General features: G+C 42.0%; 1 protein-coding gene across 3 annotated transcripts in view; it reads left to right on the top strand.

The window, feature by feature from the left end:
* LOC115207689 (membrane-associated guanylate kinase, WW and PDZ domain-containing protein 3-like) overlaps nt 1-25,064 on the top strand; it is a 185,687-nt gene that overhangs the window by 132,403 nt on the left and 28,220 nt on the right. For all 3 annotated transcript variants that reach the window (XM_029775060.1, XM_029775058.1, XM_029775059.1), the window contains exons 3-6: nt 4,644-4,763; nt 18,508-18,714; nt 21,307-21,475; nt 22,863-22,942. In XM_029775060.1, the coding sequence (XP_029630920.1) occupies nt 4,644-4,763; nt 18,508-18,714; nt 21,307-21,475; nt 22,863-22,942 (576 nt within the window). The remainder of the gene's footprint in view (nt 1-4,643; nt 4,764-18,507; nt 18,715-21,306; nt 21,476-22,862; nt 22,943-25,064) is intronic.

Raw genomic sequence — 25,064 nt, forward strand, 5'->3', positions numbered from 1 at the left:
AGGTGCAAATAGTCTCTTAGGTGCAAATAATCTCTTAGGTGCAAATAGACTCTTACGTGCAAATAGTCTCTTAGGTGCAAATAGTCTCTTAGGTGCAAATAGTCTCTTAGGTGCAAATAGTCACTAAGGTGCAAATTAATGGTCACTAAGGTGCAGGTCTGTGGAGGGAGACAGATGGGGTTAGCTGTTCAGCAGTGATGTCCTGGTTGTAGAAGCTGTCTCGGAGCATGTTGTAGGGCCATATAAAATCAGTTATATATATTTTTTTTATATTTTTTTTTTCTCACAAATTTGGTTTTCTGTGTTTTGTTGTTCATGGTTATCGGTCTCAAAATCACACTTTTTAAATAGAAAAACAGACAAATTGGATGTTCTGTGCTCAACAATCCTTAAACCACATCAGGAGACCACTTTTGAGGTCTGGGTGTAGTGGCCCTTAATTCAACTTCACACTAGCCAGAGACTGTTGTTTGGTTAGCGATGATTCTGTAGCGCTCATGTGGTTGCAGTGTTTGCAAAACAAATGGCCACTGTATTGATGAAAATAATCATGATATCATTCTGCCAGGTAGGCATAGCTACTTTGTAGTTAGCATTTCATTGAGAAGGTTTTTGGGGACCTTTCCCTCTACTAGAAGTCAGTTGTCATTACATTAGCAACATCACTAACGAGTACACAAAAAGGCAGACAAGCACTCACACACAGACGGGCATTCCTATGCCATTGCCTCTTCAGAAAGTTGAAGGAAAATATGGATCACTGATGCAGTTTGTTCATGTCTTATAATAATCTTGGCAAAATTAATGCATTTTCTTATAAGTTCAAAACATTTTTAACATTGTTGAATTCCATTCTAATGTCTGGATTTCATGATTCTGTCCGCGTTCTCCACAATGTAGATTTTATTGTGTCCTACCGTTGGTCTGAGACCCATTCCTCAGATATCGCTTGCTCGGGTGACTGGAGTCTTTGGTGGTCTTCCAGGCCTTCCTCAAACACCGCCTGGTGTAGATGTACTGGAAAGCAGGGAGCTATGCCCCAGTGATGTGTTGGATCATCTGCACCACCCTCTGTACAGCCTTGCGGTTGACGGCGGTGCAGTTGCCATACCAGGCGGTGATGCAGCCAGTCAAGATGCTCTCGATAGTGCAGCTGTAGACATTTTTGAGGATCTGAGGGCCCATGCCGAATTTCTTCAGTCGCCTGAGGTTGAATAGGTGCTGTTGTGTAATTGCTCCATGTGTGATTGGTCCAAAATATTTCTTGCACCAGTCTAGGCACTAATCCTTTAAAATCCAAGTCACATTGAGATTGACTTCATAATTTAAACCTTACCTAACCTATGACCTGACCCATGACCCAATCTGCATACCCTGCCCGTCATCAGTTGAGACACAGCATACTCTTGAGTACAGGGTGGGTGTCATTTCAATCATAGAAATATAATTCATAGAATGAACCTATCCCTTCAGACCACTGCAATAGCTGGTACACCATTGTCTTATTCTATTCTATTATTCTAGGATCTATATTTATGTGATTTCTTCCTATGGAAGATGGACAGTTTAATTTAGAACAATGGATATTTCCACTCAAGTTAGCATTCTCTGGTGTGTGGATCTCTAACCATCTTTGTTGTACCATTTAAAAGTAGACATTTCAATATAATTCACATTTTAGTAAATGTATTAGCCAAATCATGACACCCAGTTTGTATTCAAGAGTATGCTGTGTCTCCACAGATGGCTGGCACAATGCAAACACCTCAGGTTATGTAAAATAGGGTCTAAGACACAAAATATACTATATGAACATGAAACAATTGGAGTTTATGCATTTTTGGATAATTTACGTTAAAGATTATATATATATATATATATACTACCGTTCAAAAGTTTGGGGTCACTTAGAAATGTCCTTGTATTTGAAAGAAAAGCACATTTTTTTGTCCATTAAAATAACATCAAATTGATCAGAAATACAGTTTAGACATTGTTAATGTTGTAAATGATAATTGTAGTTGGAAACGGCTGATTTTTAATGGAATATCTACTTACGCGTACAGAGGCCCATTATCAGCAACCATCACTCCTGTGTTCCAATGGCACGTTGTGTTAGCTAATCAAAGTTGATCATTTTAAAAGGCTAATTGATCATTAGAAAACCCTTTTGTAATTATGTTAGCACAGCTGAAAACTGTTGTTCTTAGACCGCTGCAAAGAGAAACGACAGTCCATCATTACTTTAATACATGAACGTCAGTCAATAAGGAACATTTCAAAAATGTTTAAAGTTTCTTCAAGTGTAGTCACAAAAACCATCAAGCGCTATGATGAAACTGGCTCTTGTGAAGACCGCCACGGGAAAGGAAGAACCAGAGTTACCTCTGCTGCAGACGATAAGTTCATTAGAGTTAACTGCACCTCAGATTGCAGCCCAAATAAATGCTTTACAGAGTTCAAGTAACATACACATCTCAACATCAACTGTTCAGAAGAGACTGCGTGAATCAGGCCTTCATGGTTGAATTGCTGCAAAGAAACCACTACTAAGGGACACCAATAAGAAGAAGAGACTTGTTTGGGCAAAGAAGCACGAGCAATGGACATTAAACCGGTGGAAACCTGTCCTTTGGTCTGATGAGTCCAAATTTGAGATTTTTGGTTCCAACCGTTGTGCCTTTGTGAGACGCAGAGTAGGTGAACGGATGATCTCCGCATGTGTGGTTCCCACCATGAAGCATGGAGGAGGACATGTGATGGTGTGGGGGTGCTTTGCTGGTGACACTGTCGTAATTCATTCAGAATTCAAGGCACACTTAACCAGCATGGCTACCACAACATTCTGCAGTGATACGCCATCTCATCTGGTTTGCACTTAGTGGGACTGTCATTTGTTTTTCAACAGGACAACAGGATACCTCCAGGCTGTGTAAGGGCTATTTGACCAAGAAGGAGGGTGATGGCATGCTGCATCAGATGACCTGGCCTCCACAATCACCTGACCTCAAGCCAATTGAGATGGTTTAGGATGAGTTGGACCACAGAGGGAAGGAAAAGCAGCCAACAAGTGCTCAGCATATGTGGGAACTCCTTCAAGACTGTTGGAAAAACATTCCTCATGAAGCTGGTTGGGAGATTGCCAATAGTGTGCAAAGCTGTCATCAAGACAAAGGGTGGATACTTTGAAAAATCGAAAATATATTTTGATTTGTTTAAAACTTTTTTAGTTATTAGATGATTCCATATGTGTTATTTCATAGTTTTGATGTCTTCACTATTATTATACAATGTATAAAATAGTAAAAATAAAGAAAAAACCTGTGAATGAGTAGGGGTGTCCACATTTTTGACTGGTACTGTGTATATATATACATTTTATAAATCATTAAATAGATTGACAACCCTGTTTGTAAATTTTGTAAACTTTCAAATGATATCAAACTCCACTGTTTTTTCAGTGATGAAGACATGGATATCTGATGGTAGGGTGGAGTATGCAAAATGGGTCAACTTTTAACACCTCTATCTCCTGAATGTTTTGACATTCAGGTCCAAAATGTAACTATATGATCACTTCTACCGTTAGCAAACATGTATGGAATATTTCATTCCAATTAAAATGGGTGGAGGAGAAAGTGATTAAATTCATATGGAACAACTATATTGACTGTGTCGGGGGTAAAAAGTTAAAAGTATGCTCAAAGACTCTCTGCTCCCAAGTAGATACTCAGCACCCTCAAAGCAAAGCACAGTTCATCCTCATGTTTTCCTCAACAGGTTGACAATGGAATAGTTACAGTAGCAGCAATATTGGTGTGACTGTCAGAGTTGACTTGGACTGGTGTAAGGTGGAATCAGATGCAGGAGACAGGTGCTGGAGTTGAGTGTCCTTTTAATAATTCGACACACAAAACAAAAACGCGAGGCACAGGGCGCTACAGACAGACTGCCTGGGAAAAACACACTCCCAATATTGCGAACAAACAATATATATAAGCGGCACAAAAGGCACGGGGCGCAGCCCGGTAAATCCTCTCTTCAATAGACTGTCAGGAAAAAAACCGTAATGAAACACGGACCACCGTCCTGAATGGACAATCAACAATCCCGCACAAAATCCCCAACTGAAAACACACATTAAATAAGTCCCCACTAATGACACACATAAAACCGTTGCGGAACAGACAGACAAAACTAAACGAAACTGAAACAACGATCGGTGGCAGCTAATAGGCCGGCGACGACGACCGCCGAGCGCCGCCCGACCGAGGAGGGGCGCCACTTTCGTTGGATCCTGTGACAGTGACATCTAAATGATGCTGCAGGTGAGATAGAGGCTTGGCATGTAGCAGTGCCCTCAGTAATTGCCTTATGGGGGACATTTTCAGGGACTAAAGCTGGCATAAGAAGACAGAAACAGACATCCTGTTAATGAGAGAATGCTGTGAACCCCCTAATGCTAACATCACACAATCCCCATGTCCTTTTCTTTGATCTATCTGTGATACCAGTGAGCACTAAATAGGCCCTCCCTCCATATGTTTCCTACCCTTTGTATCAGTGTTCATGGGCCCATTCTATATTCAATTGTTGTTGCATTCTCATATGCTCATGTTTGTATTTGTTTGTGTGATTAACAGGCACCACGCGGCTGCCCAGAGAAAGGGAGGTACCGGGTGTGGACTACAACTTCATCAGCGTGGGAGACTTCCGTATCCTGGAGGAGAGTGGCCTTCTGCTGGAGAGTGGAACCTACGATGGTGAGGATTCACTAAACACGTGTTCAATAATTGATTAATAAACTTAGTAGTCAGTTGTTGAATTAATTACAGCGGGCAAGAGTGAATTGCATTGGCCAAGGCTAAATAGATTTATCAGGCAAACATTATTAAGAAGCTTGTTAGAACTGAAACCTTCGATCACAAGGAGGCGAGGATACTCAAGAGCCCTTGAGCTGCTCTATCCATTAAGAACTCCTTTAATCTGTAGAGCGGCAATGTGCTGATAGGCTGCCCCACCTGATCACCAACCTCAGTAGATCCTCTGTAGATGTTTTAACCTGCTGAACTGTGCCTGGCCTGTTGACTCCACTACTGCAGAGGCAGAAGATAAGCTATCTATGGTTTATTCATGTGTTGATGGCCCTCTCTACCTATGAGGTCGCATGCTTCCAAAAACTACTGGCAGCTACCAAATCTCTTTATATGGCCTCCCATCCTTGCGGTATCCTCTACGACAAAAGAGGTGTCCTCTTTATAAAGGAAAATCTGTTTAGTTTGTGCCTTGGTGATGACACACTGAACTTGGCTGTTGTGTGAACTCCTGTATGTAACCATAGCAAATGTTGTTATAGCAGCAAGAATGGCTGTTTATGGGGTTTCCTGCTATTGTATGTAGTCACTCACAGTTGAATGAGTTGAATCAGTTTTACAGTTTTACTTTTTAATAGCACTTCAATGGCACATTAAGTACTCACCCTGCATTATGGGGTTGAATAGTCTCAGAGTATTTATGTCATGAAGAATTGGAGTCGAGGATTTTTCTCACATTGTCCGATGATTATGGCAGTAACATGATAATCTCTTCTCTTTAAGCTCAGTCTTTCATACACCAAATCCTAGCTGCCTGCTGTGGAATCAGAATGGAATGGACTCAGGCTTTGAATGTTAGAGGAGCACCTCTGGTCTAGTGATTGGCCCATATGACATATCCTTCTCTGCAGTGTCTTTTATCTGGAGTAAGAGTCTTACCAACCAGACGCACAGGGTCTATGAAGGAGCTTGGCACTGGCAGGTCCTGACTGTTGACAGTTTCAAGATCAAGTTTCATGCACAACTCAAAAACCAATAATGTACAATATTACTAGAAGAAAAAAAAATAAGAAATTTGAAATACACAATAAAGTAAGTAAGCATAGTATATACAGGAGATATACAGTTCCAATACCATATTTGCAATGTGCAGTGATACTGGAGTGATGGAGGTAGATACAGTGGATTCGGAAAGTATTCAGACTTTTTCCACAATTTGTTACGTTACAGCCTTATTCTAAAATTGAATAAATCTTTTTTTTACCCATCAATCTACACACAATACCCCATAATGACAAAGCAAAAAAGGTTTTTAGACATGTTTGCAAACGTATTAAACATTTAAAATGGAAATACCTTATTTACATAAGTATTCAGACGCTTTGATATGAGACTTTAAATTGAACACCCTGTTTCCATTGATCATCCTTGAGCTGTTTCTACAACTTAATTGGAGTCCACATGTGGTCAATTCAATTGATTGGACATGATTTGGAAAGACACACAACTGTCTATATGAGGTCCCACAGTTGACAGTGCATATCAGAACAAAAAATTGTCCGTAGAGGCTCGAGACAGGATTGTGTCGAGGCACAGATCTGGGGAAGGGTATCAAAAAATATCTGCAGCATTGACGGTCCCCAAGAACACCGTTGCCTCCGTCATTCTTAAATGGAAGAAGTTTGGAACCACCAAGGCTCTTCCTAGAGCTGGCCACCTGGCCAAACAGAGCAATCAAGGGAGAAGGGCCTCGGTCAGGGAGGTGACCAAGAACCTAATCGGCACTCTGACAGAGCTCTAGAGTTCCTCTGTAGAGATGGGAGAATCTTCCAGAAGGACAACCACATCTGCAGCACTCCACCAATCAGGCCTTTATGATAGAGCCAGACAGAAGTCATTCCTCAGTAAAAGGCACATGACAGCCCGCTTGGAATTTGCCAAAAGGCACCTAAAGGACTCTCAAACCATGAGAACCAGCATTCTCTGGTCTGATGAAACCAAGATTGAACTCTTTGGCCTGAATGCCAAGCGTCACATCTGGAGGAAACCTGGCACCATCCCTAAGGTGAAGCCTGGTGGTGGCAGCATATGTTTTTCAGTGGCAGGGACTGGAAGACATGTCAGGATCGATGGAGAGATGAATGGAGCAAGGTACAGAGAGACCCTTGATGAGAACATGCTCTAGAGCGCTCAGGGCCTCAGACTGGGGAGAAGTTTCACCTTCCAACAGGACAACGACCCTAAGCACACAGGCAAGACAATCCAGTAGTGGCTTCGAGACAAGTCTCTGAATGTCCTTGAGTGGCCCAGCCAAAGCCCGGACAGGAACCCTATCGAACATCTCTTGAGAGACCTGAAAATAGCTGTGCTGCGACGCTCCCCATCCAACCTGACAGACCTTGAGAGGATCTGCAGAGAAGAATGGGAGAAACTCCCCAAATACAGTTGTGCCAAGCTTGTAGCATCATACCCAAGAAGATTCAAAGCTGTAATCGCTGCCAAAGGTGCTTCAACCAAGTACTGAGTAAAGGGTCTGAATACTTATGTAAATGTGATATTTTCATTTTTTTGCGTTTCTAAAAACCTGTTTTTGCTTTGTCATTATGGGGTATTGTGTGTAGATTGATGAGGGGAAAAAACAATTTTAATCCATTTTAGAATAAGACTGGAACAAAATATGTAAATAGTCAAGGGTGATGATGGAGTGAATGTTTGTGTTTGAAAATGATGGAGTGAGTGTTTGTCTGTTGGATTGACAGTGTGTGCGTGTGTAGGGCCCTGTGAGTGTGCATAGAGAAATAAAAGGTCAATAACTCAGATAGTCTGTAGCTATTTTGGTAGCTATTTATCGTATTACTTGGGGATAAAAGCTGTTCGAGAGCCTGTTGGTGTCAGACTTGATGCACCAGTACCTCTTGCCGTGCGTCGTAGTGAAAATAGTCTATGGCTTGGGTGGTTCAAGTCTAACGATTTTCCTGTCCTTCTTTTCACACCACCTGATATAAAGGTCCTGGATGGTGGGAGTTCGGCCCCGGTGATGTACTGGGCTGTCCACACAACCCTCTGAGGCCGGTGCTATTGCCATACCAAGCAGTGATGCAGCCAGTCAATATGCTCTCAATGGTACAGCTGTAGAACCTTTTGAGGATTTGAGGGCCCATGCCAATCTTTTTCAACCTCCCGAGGGGGAGAGGCACTGCCGCGCCTTCTTCACAACTGTGCGTGTGTGTTTGGACCATTTTAATTCTTTAGTGATTTGAACACCAAGGAATTTGAAGCTGTGTACATGATCCACTGCCGCCGTGTCGATGTGGATGGGGGCATGCTCACCCCCCCATTTCCTGTAGTCCACGATCAGCTCCGATCAACGTCTTGCTGATGTTGAGGGAGAGATTGTTGCTCCGGCACCACACACCACGTCTCCTGGGCCCTCTGATGTCCCTCCAGATACTCCCTGAGGTTCTCCCTGTGAGTCAACCCCCAGCTGACAGACAGCAGGTTGGAATTGACGCCTCCTCACACACACTTTGAGCAAATCCCAGCCCTGTTGGGGAAGACAGAATTGAGATCACATACAGTAAGAAGGGGGCTGTAGGTTTCAGAAGCTGTCAAGTCAAGGGACAGCCACCCACGGCTGTGAGCTGCCCTTCATCTCTGAGCTGGAGCCAGACTTGTGGGATTTCTGCACCTTTACAGGCAGCCAGATAACACGGTAAAGCACATATTCTGAATGATTTGATTAAGCTAGAGAGAGAGAGAGAGAGAGATTAGGGGAGAGAGGGAAGGAGAAAGGGAGAGGGCCAAGGGTAGATTTAAAGGACTTCAGCTGAGCTGCGCCCAGAGTCAGCTCTTGATGACAAGCTCTCAAAGCTGTACACTAGCAGTGTTTGGCTGGGTGCAAATGTGTGTATTGACTTTCCAGGGTTCTAGGCTGCACTTTGCTATCCTCTGGAGTGCATTGAAGGCCCTGATAGTGGCAAGTTCTCCAAAGAAACAGAGACAGCACAAACATGTTTGGGTATTGGCACATAGCTGTGGTCTCACTGCTCAATGAGTAAACTAGGTACAGTACAGAGCTATTACAAAGTAATATGATATGGGATTTTTTTCCATTTAGATTTTTTGCCAAATAGAGTATACATTCTGAGTAAGTGTATGAAACAAACAAGACCTAATTTCGCTGGAATCGCCTGCTGTATTTGAGCCCTCTAGTTTATTTTATGTCCTACATTAAATACCCATAAATTTGACTCACCCAACTGACATTTAGAGTAGGTTGTGATCATATTACTCTTCAATGTGATCTGTAACTAATCTTAATGTTTTTTCCAATACCCATTAGCCATTAGCTAGTTTGCATCCCTGCTCTCTGGCTGATTTGTAATGCCATGCCAGACAATCCACCATCTGAGAACAAGCACTATTATCCTCTCTCACTTCCCTTACTTCCTGTCATCCCTGGCCGTTAACCCCCCACCTTCTACACCGACTGACTCCTTCCTTCTCCTGTGTCCTACACTGAGTATACAAAACATTAAGAACACCTGCTCTTTCCATGACAGACTGACCAGGTGAATCCAGGTGAAAGCTATAATCCCTTATTTATGTCACTTGTTAAATCCACTTCAATCAGTGTAGATGAAGAGGAGGAGACAGGTGAAACAAGGATTTTTTTTGCCTTGAGACATGGATTGTGTATTTGTGCCATTCAGATGGTGAATGGGCAAGACAAAAAATGTAAGTGCCTTTGAACGGGGTATGGTAGTAGGTGCTGTAGAACTGCAACGCTGCTGGGTTTTACAGCCTCAACAGTTTCCAGTCTGTATCAAGAATGGTGTATCACCAAAGGGCATCCAGAGAACTTGACAACTGTGGGAAGCATTGGAGTAAGCATGGACCAGCATCCCTGTGGAACGCTTTTGACACAATGTAGAGTCTGTGCCACGACGAATTGAGACTGTTCTGAGGGAAACAGGTGGGGTGCAACTCATTATATGGTATACTCAGTGTACAGTGGCTTGCAAAAGTATTCACCCCTCTTAGCATTTTTCCTATTTTGTTGCCTTACAACCTGGAATTAAAATATATTTTTGGTGGGGTTTGTATCATTTGATTTACACAACATGCCTACCACTTTGAAGATGCAAAATATGTTTTATTGTGAAACAAAGAAGAAATAAGACAAAAAACAGAACTTGAGCGTGCATAACTATTCACCCTCCTCCAAAGTCAATACTTTGTAGAGCCACCTTTTGCAGCAATTACAGCTGCAAGTCTCTTGGGCTATGTGGTACATCTAGCCACTTGTATTTTTGCCCATTCTTCAAGGCAAAACTGCTCCAGCTCCTTCAAGTTGGATGGGTTACGCTGGTATACAGCAATTTTTAAGTCATACCACAGATTCTCAATTGGATTGAGGCCTGGGCTTTTACTAGGCCATTCCAAGACATTTAAATGTTTCCCCTTAAAACACACAAGTGTTGCTTTGGCAATATGCTTAGGGTAATTGTCCTGCTGGAAGGTGAACCTCTGTCCCAGTCTCAAATCTCTGGAAGACTGAAACAGGTTTCCCTCAAGAATTTCCCTGTATTTAGCTCCATACATCATTCCTTCAATTCTGACCAGTTTCCCAGTCGCTGAAAAACATCCCCACAGCATGATGCTGCCACCATCATCCTTCACTGTGGGGATGGTGTTCTCGGGGTGATGAGAGGTATTGGGTTTGCGCCAGACATAGTGTTTTCCTTGATGGCCAAAAAGCTCATTTTAAACTCATCTAACCAGAGTACCTTCTTCCATATGTTTATAGAGTCTCACACATGCCTTTTGCCAAACACCACACAAATTTGCTTATTTGTTTTAAAAAAAAAAACATTTATTTCACCTTTATTTAACCAGGTAGGCCAGTTGAGAACAAGTTCTCATTTACAACTGCGACCTGGCCAAGATAAAGCAAAGCAGTCCGACACAAACAACAACACAGAGTTACACATGGAATAAACAAACATACAGTCAATAACACAATAGAAAAGTCTATATACAGTGTGTGCAAATGAGGTAAGATAAGGGAGGTAAGGCAATAAATAGGCCGTAGTGGCAAAATAATTACAGTTTAGCAATTAAACACTGGAGTGATAGATGTTCAGAAGATGAATGTCCAAGTAGAGATACTTGGGTGCAAAGGAGCAAAAAAATAAATAACAGTATGGTGATGAGATAGTTGGATGGGCTATTTACAGGTGCAGTCATCTGTGAGCTGCACTGACATCTGGTGCTTAAAGTTAGTGAGGGAGATAAGAGTCTCCAGCTTCAGGGATTTTTGCAATTTGTTCCAGTCATTGGCAGCAGAGAACTGGAAGGAATGGCAGCCAAATGAGGAATTGGCTTTGGGGGTGACCAGTGAAATATACCTGCTGGAGCTGAGATAATGCGGGGCTTCACCTAGCAAAGACTTATAGATGACCTGGAGCCAGTGGGTTTGGCGACGAATATGAAGCGAGGGCCAGCCAACGACAGCATACAGGTCACAGTGTGTAGTATATGGGGCTTTGGTGACAAAACGGATGGCACTGTGATAGACTGCATCCAATTTGTAGAGTGTTGGAGGCTATTTTGTAAATGACAGCGCCAAAGTCAAGGATCGGTAGGATAGCCAGTTTTATGAGGGTATGTTTGGCAGCATGAGTGAAGGATGCTTTGTTGCAAAATAGGAAACCGATTATAGATTTAATTTTGGATTGGAGATGATTGATGTGAGTCTGGAAGTAGAGTTTACAATCTAACCAGACATCTAGGTATTTATAGTTGTCCACATATTCTAAGTCAGAACCGTCCAGAGTAGTGATGCTGGACGGGCGGGCAGGTGCGAGCAGCGATCAGTTGAAGAGCATGCATTTAGTTTTACTTGCATTTAAGAGCAGTTGGAGGCCACGGAATGAGAGTTGTATGGCATTGAAGCTCGTCTGGAGGTTAGTTAACTTGGCTTTCGAAGACCTTAGAAAGGCAGGGTAGGATAGATATAGGTCTGTAACAGTTTGGGTCTAGTGTCTCCCCTTTGAAGAGGGGGATGACCGCGGCAGCTTTCCAATCTTTGGAGAGCTCAGACGATACGAAAGAGAGGTTGAACAGGTTAGTAATAGGGGTTGCAACAATTGCGGTGGATAATTTTAATAAGAGAGGGTCCAGATTGTCTAGTCCAGCTGATTTGTAGGGGTCCAGATTTTGCAGCTCTTTCAGAACATCGGCTATCTGGATTTGGGTGAAGGAGAAATGGGGGAGGCTTGGGCAAGTTGCTGTGGGGGGTGCATGGCTGTTGACCGGGGTAGGGGTATCCAGGTGGAGAACATGGCCAGCCGTAGAACAATGCTTATTGAAATTCTCAATTATTGTGGATTTATCGGTGATGACAGTGTTTCCTAGCCTCAGTGTAGTGGGCAGCTGGGAGGAGGTGCTCTTGTTCTCCATGGACTTTTCAGTGTCCCAGAACTTTTTGGAGTTTGTGCTACAGGATGCAAATTTCTGTTTGAAAAAGCTAGCTTTTGCTTTCCTAACTGCCTGTCTATATTGGTTCCTAACTTCCCTGAAAAGTTGCATATCGCGGGAGCTATTCCATGCTAATGCAGTACGCCACAGGATGTTTTTGTGCTGGTCAAGGGCAGTCAGGTCTGGAGTGAAGGAAGGGCTATATCTGTTCCTGGTTCTAATTTTTTGAATGAGGCATGCTTATTTAAGCAATGGATTTTTTCTGGACACTCTTCCGTAAAGCCCAGCTCTGTGGAGTGTGCGGCTTAAAATGGTCCTATGGACAGATATTCCAATCTCCACTGTGGAGGTTTGCAGCTCCTTCAGGGTTATCTTTGGTCTCTTTGCTGCCTCTCTGATTAATGCCCTCCTTGCCTGGTCTGTGAGTTTTGGTGGGCGGCCCTCTCTTGGCAGGTTTGTTATGGTGCCATATTCTTTCAGTTTTTTAATAATGGATTTAATGGTGCTCTGTGGGATGTTCAAAGTTTTGGATATTTTTTTTTAACCCAACCTTGATCTGTACTTCTCCACAACTTTGTCCCTGACCTGTTTGGAGAGCTCCTTGGTCTTCATGGTGCTGCTTGCTTGGTGGTGCCTCTTGCTTAGTGGTGTTGCAGACGCTGGGGCCTTTCAGAACCGGTGTATATATACTGAGATAATGTGAGAGATCATGTGACACTTAGATTGCACACAGGTGGACTTTATTTAACTAATTATGTGACTTCTAAACAAGTAATTAAACAAGTAATTTTTTTCATTTCACTTCACCAATTTGAACTATTTTGTGTATGTCCATTACATGAAATCCAAATAAAAATAAATTTAAATTACAGATTGTAATGCAACAAAATAGAAAACCGCCAAGGGGGATGAATACTTTTGCAAGGCACTGTATATCCCCCATAGTTAAGGAGGGGCTTTGTCACACAGACTCACCCAGTGCAATGCCAGACCTGCCCTGCCCAGTGAGCTGAGGCCTCTTCCTTCTCTCAGGCGGTCCTGCTGGGATGCAGTTCGTGCCAGGGTGGCCCACAGGGTCCCAGGTTTCATGCCAAGCAGACACAGCCATCTGTGCCAGGCTCTGAGTGGGAGTCCGTCTGGGCTCAGCCCTCACTCTGGCGCTGCTCTTCTGTGTGGTTCAGGTCGGGTCAGGCAGCACAGCACAGGGACAGCTGCCCAGAAATGAACAAACCACATGGTTTGGGGCTGCTGACATAACTGTTACCAGGAAATGGGAGAGTCTGTCTAATTCAAATTCTTGTCAAATGTTCTTGGGCCAGGGAATCCCACTGTGTTCATGATTCTGATTCTTATGAGAACTGTGAGTACATACAGTATGAGTGTACATGTAAAATTATACAGTATGAGTGTACATATTAAAATATACAGTAAGGTGACTCATCAACCTCTTGGCATTTGCCATGTTTAAGTAATGTCAAACAAGCCACCCCTCTGCTTGTCAGTTTATGAGGCCTCCGCGTAGTTTAAAATAACAAATTATAGCAGAAATCTCCCCTGACTGGGCGCTTTCACACTCCTTCACATTTATGACACACATTTACCCAGAGATATGTTTTTGTAAGTAATTCATCAACGTGCTACAGCATCTGACTGATGAATGGCAGGAGACAGGCAGGGATTAGCGAGCGGCCCCCAATCTCTCCCTGCTATCTCTGTTCCACCGATGTTAATGAAACCATCTCTGAAAAATGCGGGTGAGTGTCATTTGGAGAGCAGTGGTGACTGGTGAGCCTGTAGCGCGAGACATGACAATTGGAGGGAGATGCTTTGATCCGGGCTCCTCCTCCCCACTGCTATGAGGGAGTCAGAGATGAGCACAGCTGCATTAACCCACTTTACCATACTGTAGCGACTATCCTTCTGCGTGTTAGGAGCCCTTGACTGACAGAGATGGGGCTTTTCAAAGACACAACTGAACAAGTATTGTGTGGCCATTGAAATGGAAGGATTTTCCACCAAGCATTGTGTTGTATTTGCTGCACTTGCTTTTTGTAAGTCTTTGTCCTATTTCCCAACTTTGTTAGCTTATAAAGAGAAAATAAAGCTGTGTTTTGAGTTTGTGCATATCTTCTATAATAGACGTACCTGCAATGTTTACATTTTAATAGGTGGAGAGATAGATGAAATGTTTATAAGATGAGAATAAGCACAGTTCAAATGAAAAGGAGATCAATTTTACAGAGGATAATTATTTTGCTGAAAACCCTATTTCCCAGTGGCATCTTTTCCCGGTTCTTTAATTAAGCTGCATATGAATTGTTTCCACTGAATAGGCTCTGTGTAATTGTTACTTTTTGTAAACCAATGTAAGTATTTGACCTTAAAATGTAATATTGCCTAAATGTAATTCCATATTTCTCCCATGAACATATTCTCATGTTTAGCAAACAAATACACAAAATACTGTCGGCTTCTCAAATCAGTGTGCACATAAAAAAAATATCTTAATGAATGTTGAATAATTACATTTTCTGTGCATTCATTTTTATACACAGTGTTCAACAGCTAGTCAGAGATTGATCATCCCATGAGCTAAATTAGCAAATTACGTTATATTATCTTCACAAAATATTTATAGGCAGTGTCACAAGGTTTTTCTTTATCAGGAGAAAAAACTCTCATAGATAGTTCATTGCTATATTCAATGATCAGTGTAATTGGTTGCTGAAAAAATCCCCAGTGGGGAGACAGGCTTCTGACAAACATTGGGGCAAATCTTTGGCCCAATTTGACACAAATTTACAGCAAGATCATATTTTGACATGCAAATTAGTTTTGTGGCAAACTGTTGCGGCAAATTTGCGGAGACTTGTAAAGTTCTGGTAAGCAATTCAGAGAAACTTGTGGTGAACATTCTACTGATTGCTAAAAAAAAATGTTGGGAAACATTGTGTATAAACAACATTGAAATGTTTTATCTACATAAACCAAATCACATATAACTTTAAACGAACTTGCTTCTCACAGAGAACTAAACATACAAAACATTTCTAAATACACTAAACAACATGTATTCAATGCCTTAACAGATCAAAATAAATCCAATACAACTTGAAATCATCAGCATTCTAATGAAGAAAAGAGCAAAGACAGAATATTTCCCAAATAAATTGTTAATTTAATATTTTTTTATGTAGCCACAACCTTTAGATGAAATGTGAACACTACACCAATATTTTGGCCCAGCCAGTTGGGTTGTGTGAATAACCCAACAAATTGGGTTGTTGGGATTACCCAAATTTGGGATTACCCAGACTTTGGTCTAGTTTTACCCTTACCACTCAAATGTGCCCATTCACTTTCATGCTGGTTTGACCCAGCAGCTGGGTATTTTTTTATGTAATTAGGTTATTTTTAGGAGGCGTGGCTTATTTTCAGGGGCGTAGCTTTCATATAGTTATTTTTTGGCCACCCGTGGGAGTAAATGTTATTCCTGCTCATTAGATTAAAGGACAACTCCGCCACTTTTCAACCTCATTCATTATCTCCAGCACTATACCAATGTCTACATATGTGAAAACAGCGTGTTTCTATGATCTGTGGTTAAAAAGATAAGAAGAAAGTGCTTCTCTGACATCACAAGGAAAACTGTGATTTTCAAAACCTGCAATGAGTTTCAAGCCAGAAGGAGGGTATTTTCTTGATCTCCATGTCACTGTGAATCTCAAAGTGTTTGAAAATCACTAATTTTAAAGTTTTTGAGGCATAAATGTTTTACTTTATATATTTTTCTACAAAACGTGGAAAAGTGCCTTTTTCACATACCGTACCAGTCAAAAGTTTGGACACACCTATTCATTCAAGGGTTTTATTTATTTTGACTATTTTCTACATTTTAGAATAATAGTGAAGGCATCAACTATGAAATAACACATATGGAATCATGGAGTAAAAGTGTTAAACAAATTCAAATATATTTTAGATTTTTCAAAGTAGCCACCCTTTGCCTTGATGACAGCTTTGCACACTCTTGGCATTCTGTCAACCAGCTAAATGAGGAATGCTTTTCCAACCGTCTTGAAGGAGTTCCCACATTTGCTGAGCACTTATTGGCTGCTTTTCCTTCCCTCTGCGGTCCAAACTCATCCCAAACCATCTCAATTGGGTTGAGGTCAGGTGATTGTGGAGGCCAGGTCATCTGACGCAACACTCCATCACTCTCCTTCTTGGTCAAATTGCCCTCACACAGCCTGGAGGTGTGTTGGGTCATTGTCCTCTTGAAAAGCAAATGATCATCCCACTAAGCGCAAACCAGATAGGATGGCGTATCGCTGCAGAATGCTGTGGTAGCCATGCTGTTTAAGTGTGCCTTGAATTCTAAATAAATCACAGACAGTGGGAAACACACATGCAGAGATCATCCGTTCATCTACTTTGCGTCTCACAAAGACACGCCGTTTGGAACCAAAAATCTCCAATTTGGACTCTAGAGCAAAGGACAAATTTCCACGGATCTAATGTCCATTGCTCATGTTTCTTCGTCCAAACAAGTCTCTTCTTCTTATTGGTGTCCTTTAGTAGTGGTTTCTTCACAGCAATTCACCATGAAGGCCTGATTTTACACAGTCTCCTCTGAACAGTTGATGTTGAGATGTGTCTGTTACTTGAACTCTGTGAAGCATTTATTTGGGCTGCAATGTCTGAGGCTGGTAACTCTAATGCACTTATCCTCTGCAGCAGAGGTAACTCTGGGTCTTCGTTTCCTGTGGTGGTCCTCATGAGAGCCAGTTTCATCATAGCGCTTGATGGTTTTTGCGACTGCACTTGAACAAACTTTCAAAGTTCTTGAAATTTTCCGCATTTACTGACCTTCATGTCTTAAAGTAATGATGGACTGTCATTTCTCTTTGCTTATTCTTGCCATAATATAGACTTGGTCTTTTACCAAATAGTGCTATTTTCTGTATATCAACCCTACCTTGTCACAACACAACTGATTGGCTCAAACACAATAAGAAGGAAAAAAAATCCACAAATTAACTTTTAGCAAGACACATAATGATAGTGACTATCCAAATATTGGTATTCTTATAGGCTCTTAAGGAACTCATACACTTGTTGTAAGCCTCATGAAAGCTAAAAGAATGGCCGGTGTTCAACTATCTTAAATGAATGTTGAATAATTATGTTTTCTCTGCATAAATTTAGATACCCAGTGTTCAGCAGGTAGTCAGAGATTGATCCATCCATGACCTAAATTAGCAAATGATGCTCTGTTATCTTATGAGTTTGAAAATGGTGGAATTGCCACCATACACTTGTGTAAGCCTCATGAAAGCTACAAAAAATTCAGTGTTCAACCTGTGATAACAATACAAAAGCAACATCAAATTTAGTTTTGCCTAATTTGGCAATTCATATTATTCTTCCAAAATTAATTATTGTTAACTTACATCTCAAACCCATACATGTAAGAAGCCATGACCTGGTTCACACATTTCTCAGTCCTCAGTTTGATTGAAGGCCTCAATCTGCCCTTTTGCCTTGTAACTGATTGCTTCCAGAAAGAAAGAGAGAAGGAACAACACATGATCAAGATGAGCTAGCTGCTAGTTTAAGCAATGAAAGATCTAATTGTTACAAATAATGAATGTATAGGCTCCATTTATGGAATAAAACATTTTCTTACCTTATCAAGATTGAAGACGATACACTAATTTATCCCTCAAAAAAGGGTTTTGAGTGAGTGCACCATAAACATTATTACTGGGTGTTTACCCATCCTATTCCCAATGAAGCTTCTTCCAACACCACGGGTAGGGGAGGGGTATCCATCTGGAAAAGGGAAGTTTTGCTTTGATGTCAGCTCATATTGTTGCTACCTTAGCTGTTGTGCTAGCTAACATGCTACTGAACAGTGACACTAGAAAATTGACATGCATTTTGGTATTAAAAGACAGCAACGTGTTCATGTACAAAATGAGTACCATTTTCCATATTGGTTACAGTACCGTGATTCCAAGATTGTGGTCCCCTTACTTAACCAGTTCTTTTTCAGATAGCCTAAATGCACAATAAATGGCAATATCTTACCAGCATTGCATACCAGCTACAGGTATGGTTGAGAATAGGGAACGTGTCAAACCCTCATATCTCTCTCTCTCTCTCTCTCTCTCTCTCTCTCTCTCTCTCTCTCTCTCTCTCTCTCTAGGTAACTACTATGGGACCCCAAAGCCCCCAGCGGAGCCCACCCTGGTGCAGCCTGACCTGGTGGATCAGGTGCTGTTTGATGAGGACTATGACAACGAGGTCCAGCGTAAACGCACCACGTCCGTCAGCAAGATGGACAGGAAGGACAGCGTGGTCCCTGAGGAAGAAGATGATGATGAGAGGCCACCTCTGGCCAACGGCCTCCTAGGTCAGTACATCTCATACTCAAAACCCCTCTCCTGCCCTTTCTCTCTTTCCTCAGGATAGTCCTCTGTTGTACCTCACATATATCTCCCAGTATCTGTCTCTCATGTTCTACTTTTAGCTCTACATTATGATGACTATGGACCAGGGGTGGAACCAAAATTATTTTCCAATCATTCCTCTCTGAACAGAACCCCTATTTTCTTCGTTCCGTTCCAGTGTTTCCAACCAGCATAGAGTTCTGAACCGGTTCGAACTACAGAAAAAAGAATAGTTCTTACATTTACAGTAGATAGAGAAACTTGCTACGGAATGGGTAAGCTAGTTGTTTACATGTTTGATTGGTCATACAAGTGCAGGCACGAGATGGGAAGAGAGTGAGAAAGAGGGATGGACATGTAGGGGGCTTGGCATGAAGCGCTGAACATCATTACCTGACATGAATTGGAATGTGTTTAGGCTATTATTACCATCAGAACTACACTGAATTGCAGAAATATGTACTAGATATTATGAATAATTTTGGAACAAAAATTAACATTATTAAACGATTCTCAAGATTTTAAAATAACGATTCTGTTCCGAAACACTACAGATCTGTTTTCGTTCTGAGAAAATGTTTGTTATTTTCCGGTTTTTTTCGTTATTTTGCCTGAACCTGTTCCAACCCCTGCTATGGACGATATAATTTTTCTTCTCTATAATATATTTCTGCTCTATACATTTCTGCCCTATATATATTGACCTATGGAGCTCTGATCATCTTCCCCATTACTCCCAGTCTGTGCTATCTGTCATGCTCTGTCTGTATAGCCAGCCACTTCCCGCAGGCTCCATCTCAAGGTTATGCCTCAAGCACATTCAGTATTAGTAACACTTTCTACTGGAGTGCAGGTTACCTTGAAGGCAGCAGACTTCTTACCCAGAGACCAGAGACTCCGTGTGTGTTATCAATCAGGACCTCTCTCTCAAAGGAGCAGTCAAAGTCAAATCAAAGTTTTTGTCACATGCGCCGAATACAACAGGTGTAGACCTTACAGTGAAATGCTTACTTACAAGCCCTAACCAACAATGCAGTTTAAAAAATAAAAACAATAAAAACATGTTTTTAAATAAGAATAAGGAATGAAAGTATGTGTCCAAGGATAGCCTGATTCTAAGAGAAATGGGTTACAGTATGCCTTCTGCTGTTTTATTATCAGGCATGCACGATGGACAGGAACAAGTCTTTCTTAGTAAAATAAATCACGTCTGCTGTACTGCAGCAATGTGGGGGTGTTAGGAACTTTTCATTTTAAACCAACCATAGATGGAAACAGTTATGAACGGGTCAGAAGGTTCATGGAAAAATTAAGCGTAATGCCCAAACTCCTGACTGAACTTCCCTGGTCTCTGTGTGAAAGACAAACCCTGACCCCTGGCTGACTTCCTGTATGTGTCTAGTGCAGGGCTCTCCAACCCTGTTCCTGGAGAGCTACCGTCCTGTAGGGTTTCGCTCCAACCCTAATCTACTGCACCTGATTCTAATAATTAACTGGTTGAGAAGCTGAATCAGGTGAGTTATACAACTAGGGTTGGAATGAAAACCTACAGAAGGGTAGCTCTCCAGGAACAGGGTTGGAGATCCCTGGTCTAATGCAGTCAGTATGGTGTGAGCTGTCAGGCTCTCAGCCCTCTGAACTCTCCACAAGGAGCTGCCCCAAGGCTGCCCATTGTGCATGTTTACATGAGGCCAGTCAAAGAATCCACTGTGTGTGTGTGTGTGTGTGTGTGTGTGTGTGTGTGTGTGTGTGTGTGTGTGTGTGTGTGTGTGTGTGTGTGTGTGTGTGTGTGTGTGTGTGTCAGATTAGCATGGGGTGTCAGACTCATTTGGAGACGTTTGCCAGGTGCTCCCCATCCTTCAAGTAGATAGGGGATATGTTGTAAATATCAGCAAGTCAAATGGATGCGGTAGTGTAGTAGTTACTGAAATACAGAATCGCATGCACAAATTTGACACGCTTGTGGGCTACATCAGTTCTGGGGAATACACTAGAATAAGCTGTGTGGCCTTGAGCCTCATTGTATCATATACTTGTGCAGAGGTTAGCATTACACAAACAGTCCCTCCATTAGAAGACCTTTGTGTATAAGTGTCATTTGGCAGCTTTTTGTAGCCCGAAGTTTGCAAGGACCAGTTGGGTGCAAAGTTGATTGGTGTGCTTTTATTGCAGTTCTCATTAAAATAATAAATCAAATCTTTTGAAAAACATAGAAATAACAATAAAGAGCAGTATTATTGTGCCAAAATTGCCTCCCAAGGGGGAGGGTACCACATATGCATAAATACGCTCACACATACATGCACGTGCAAATGAAAAACAGAGCCTTGGTGAACAGAACACACCATCTCTTGCATGCAAATCCTGTAGCAACATCAAACCCTCCCCCCTCCCACTGCATGCTGGGAGGCTGGAGGTGTCCATGCAGGCTAACCTTCTGCGCGCTCTCGCTCTCTCTCCCTCTCTCTCTCTCTCTCTCTCTCTCTCTCTCTCTCTCTCTCTCTCTCTGTCTCTCTGTCTCTCTGTCTCTCTCCTCCTACCCCCCCGGGCTACAGAGCACAAAGAAGGTGCATCGTGGAGGAAGGCAGTGCCCAGCTACACCCAGTCCAGCAGTGCCATGGACTTCCGTATGTGGAGCTCTCTGCCCGGCGATGACAGCCTGGAACCCCTGCCTCTCAACTGGGAGATGGCCTACACCGAGACGGGCATGGTCTACTTCATAGAGTGAGTACTGCACCAGCTCCTGTATATCTACTCAGGGACAGGACAAAGAGACAGCCTTTGAGTCCTGGTTGGTTACACAGTGCTACTACACTGTACGTGCATAGATAACTCCTGAGTTCAAAGCTCATTAATATGAGCTTAATATGTTTGAAATGCAGAACATGCATTTCTACTCTAGACTGAATGTGGAATGTTATGTACGTTACAGGTTATGCATGGATGACTATATCTGATCAGCATCATGCAAATTATCATGACATTGTTGATTAGATTAGTGAAGCACATAGCACAGGTGTTACATAAGGCATGCCAAACAGACAGAGGATTTAGGTTAGTTAGGTAAACAAGCCAAGGCCTGGACTGGTGTGGGTCTCTTTAAAATCTACTTATATTGACTTACAGCCTAGCCTACATGATTGTTCCAAAAGTGGTTCTGGTCGAAGCTAATGAATTTGATGGTTTCTCTTCAAGACAACTTCCTGACAAATCAATACTGTGTTTTAGGAACAATTTAGTAAATATAGCTTTCTCAGAAGCCCTTGAGTTCTTTGTAAACAGATTTGGCTTCCAGCTAGATCTCTGTTACCCGACCCGAGCCTGACGGGTTAGGGCCGGGTAAGGCAGTTTTTTTCATCAATAACTAGCTACGGGTAGGGCTCGGGTTTTGATGCTGAGCCGTTTGCTCATGCTCTGCTGAGCAGTACAGTCATATCTGACTAAGATCATAACATGGTGTCGGAAGTGCTTCAACCTCGTCAAATATAAGACAGGAGAGATTATTTCACAGAAAATAATGTTCCTTGAGTTTTGGAGTTTAGAGTGACGAAAAGTAGCTAACAGCTCTCTCATGTCTCTTCATTGAGCAGCCCAAGCGGAGCCGTTGCTATGGATACTCACAGACTCAGAGCGCCTTGAGCAGAGCGCATGCAGAGCAAACTGCGTGCAGGAAGTGAGTGACAGGCCGAGAAGAACAGCTAATGAATTTACTAAAGATGGAAGTTATTTCTGATTTCGGGTTTCGGACAGGGCCAGGCCTTGAATTTGGCAGAAGCAATCGGCCTTGGTAAGGTAGGGCCTGAACGTCGCCGGCATGGGTAGGGCTCAGGCTTAAAATTCATGCCTGTACAATGCTCTACTTCCAGCCGCTCTTGTCTGAAGTCGCCACAATATCATAATGAATACTCTGTTTCAGTTTTCCTTCATTTGGATGCATAGCAGGATGTATAAATGTGTCAATCAGTTATATATAACTTGTGTAGCTTTCAAAGAAGGTATAACAGAATATAGAGTAGGTGGGTACATGATTGTCTACCTTTACTCTCATGAAAATACCAGTGTCAGTAGCTGGCTTAGGTTTTTGAATGTTTCTCTTATCTGCCCTTTACAGTCACAACAGCAAGACCACCACCTGGCTGGACCCCCGCCTGGCCAAGAAGGCCAAGCCCCCAGAGAAGTGTGAGGATGGAGGTAAGGCTTCAGGGCCTCTACAAGCTTCATGTGCATAGATCTTTTGGTAACATGATACCTTGCCGGTCCAGACTCCCAAATAGCAACATTCACAATGGGGCAACAGAGGTTTTCTTGTCTTCTCATTTGTGGTGAAAGCTAAAGAAGAGTCTTTCTTGTTGTCTTGTTGTCTTCCTTTGCAAGCAAGTTGGCTAAACCAGGCCCCCAGTGTCCAGTCTGGAGCGTGAAGTCACAAGCTCTGCTGGTCGGTTACTGATTAGCGACTTAGCGGTGCCAAAAGCCCTGGTCGGACCTATAAAGCCTATGTAAATGACGATCGCCAACAGCCCCAAAGGCTGTTTTGGGCTCTAAATTTGGTTTATTATGATCAAGTTCGATCCCCACAGTGAATTATTTTAAAGTTTGCTACAAATCATGATATTTAATGAAATAGTGATCCATTCTGACTACTACATTTGTCGTCACATAGGACCACGTGCTGACACAGACAAATCACAGGCCACAGGCTACAATGAGGCTCATGCCATAGACATTAAGGTTGACTCCCTCAGGCAGGATGAAAACGACTACATCGACTATGATCCTTTGCTAGTTAAGGCCACTTTAACAATTTTTTGTTGCCATTCAGCCCCATTCAACAATATGGCGTGCTTCAAATTCAAGTTCTTCCGGCTTCATGTGTCATCAAGGTGTTTTTCTATAGAAACACTTGGATGATATCAGCGCTATCACTATCTACTGGTTTTAATGTCTATGGGCTAAACATAATTTTAAAGCACATGGCTATCTGTTTTTATGTTTCAAAATATCCTAGAATAACGCTATCACTTCTAAACAAAATAACTTTTGGGGGGATTCTATTAACACCGCAGCTCAATCAGGTGTAAGAACATTGACTATCCAGTAGCAGCTCACTTTGTTAAAGCTAACCATCCCATCTCCTCCCTCAAATACACAGGCATTGAGCATGTTGCTCTACCAAGGAGAGGAGGTAACATTGAGACCCCACTACTACAAAGAGAGGCTTACTGGATAGCCTATCTAAAAACATTGACCCCTAGTGGTCAGAATATTGACTTTGATCGCAGGCCCTTCTTATGAACACTCTTTCCTTTATGAATTTACAAATAATTTTTACAGCTTTTTAGTGTACACCTAATATGTTCCCTCTGTTGATAATGTTCATTATATATTAAGGTTGAACCAATATTACATGTAACAAAAATGAAATACGAAATTATGTGAAATTGAACGAAACAATAATGTATGTTGACGCTAATATGATGTACAATATTCCATTATGTTTCTATATGATAACAATAGCATAATATATTTAATATACCATATACTATTTTGTTAACAGTTTCACTAATTCATTTTTATTAACTTAATCATTATGACACACCCCTCACCACTGTCATTGGTTACACTAATTGCACTGGGTTCCTACATAACCTGGTATTTATGACATTACCCTGTGTCACGACTTCCGCTGAAGTTGGTTCCTCTCCTTGTTCGGGCGGCGTTTGGTGGTCGACGTCAGCGGTCTTCTAGCCATCACCGATCCACCTTTCATTTTCCATTTGTTTTGTCTTGTTTTCCCACACACCTGGTTTACATTCCCTCATTAAGTGTCGTGTATATAACCCTCTGTTCCCCCCATGTCTGTGTGTGGAATTGTTAACTGTAAAGTGTATGTGCACATCTGACTGGTTTGCGACGGGTTATTTGTACCCATATTTTGTTGTTCTGGGTGCCGTTGGTTTTTTTCATATTAAACTGCTCCGGTTTTTACCCAGTTCTGCTGTCCTGCGCCTGACTTCCCTGCAGCCAGTCACGCACCTCTTACACCCTGAGGAAGGCACAGTATTGGCACAGTCATTGGTAAATACCCATTAAATTCCTGGTAGATTATACATGGAGTGTGCGACTTTCTTTATTTTGATCGTTTCTAGTTTATTCGCCATTAGTCAGCACCCCCACGCTAACTATTTTCTGGATGTGCGCCAGCTCATGTTTTTATTTTTTTTATTCTAATAAGTCTACAATGTTGTTTGGTTTATTGTTTAGCTAAAAGCTAGCTAGCCTTTCAGCTTCCCACTTCTCCATGTGAAATAATCAG

The sequence above is a fragment of the Salmo trutta genome, chromosome 14 (assembly GCF_901001165.1).
Source record: "Salmo trutta chromosome 14, fSalTru1.1, whole genome shotgun sequence".
Taxonomy (NCBI): Eukaryota; Metazoa; Chordata; class Actinopteri; order Salmoniformes; family Salmonidae; genus Salmo; species Salmo trutta.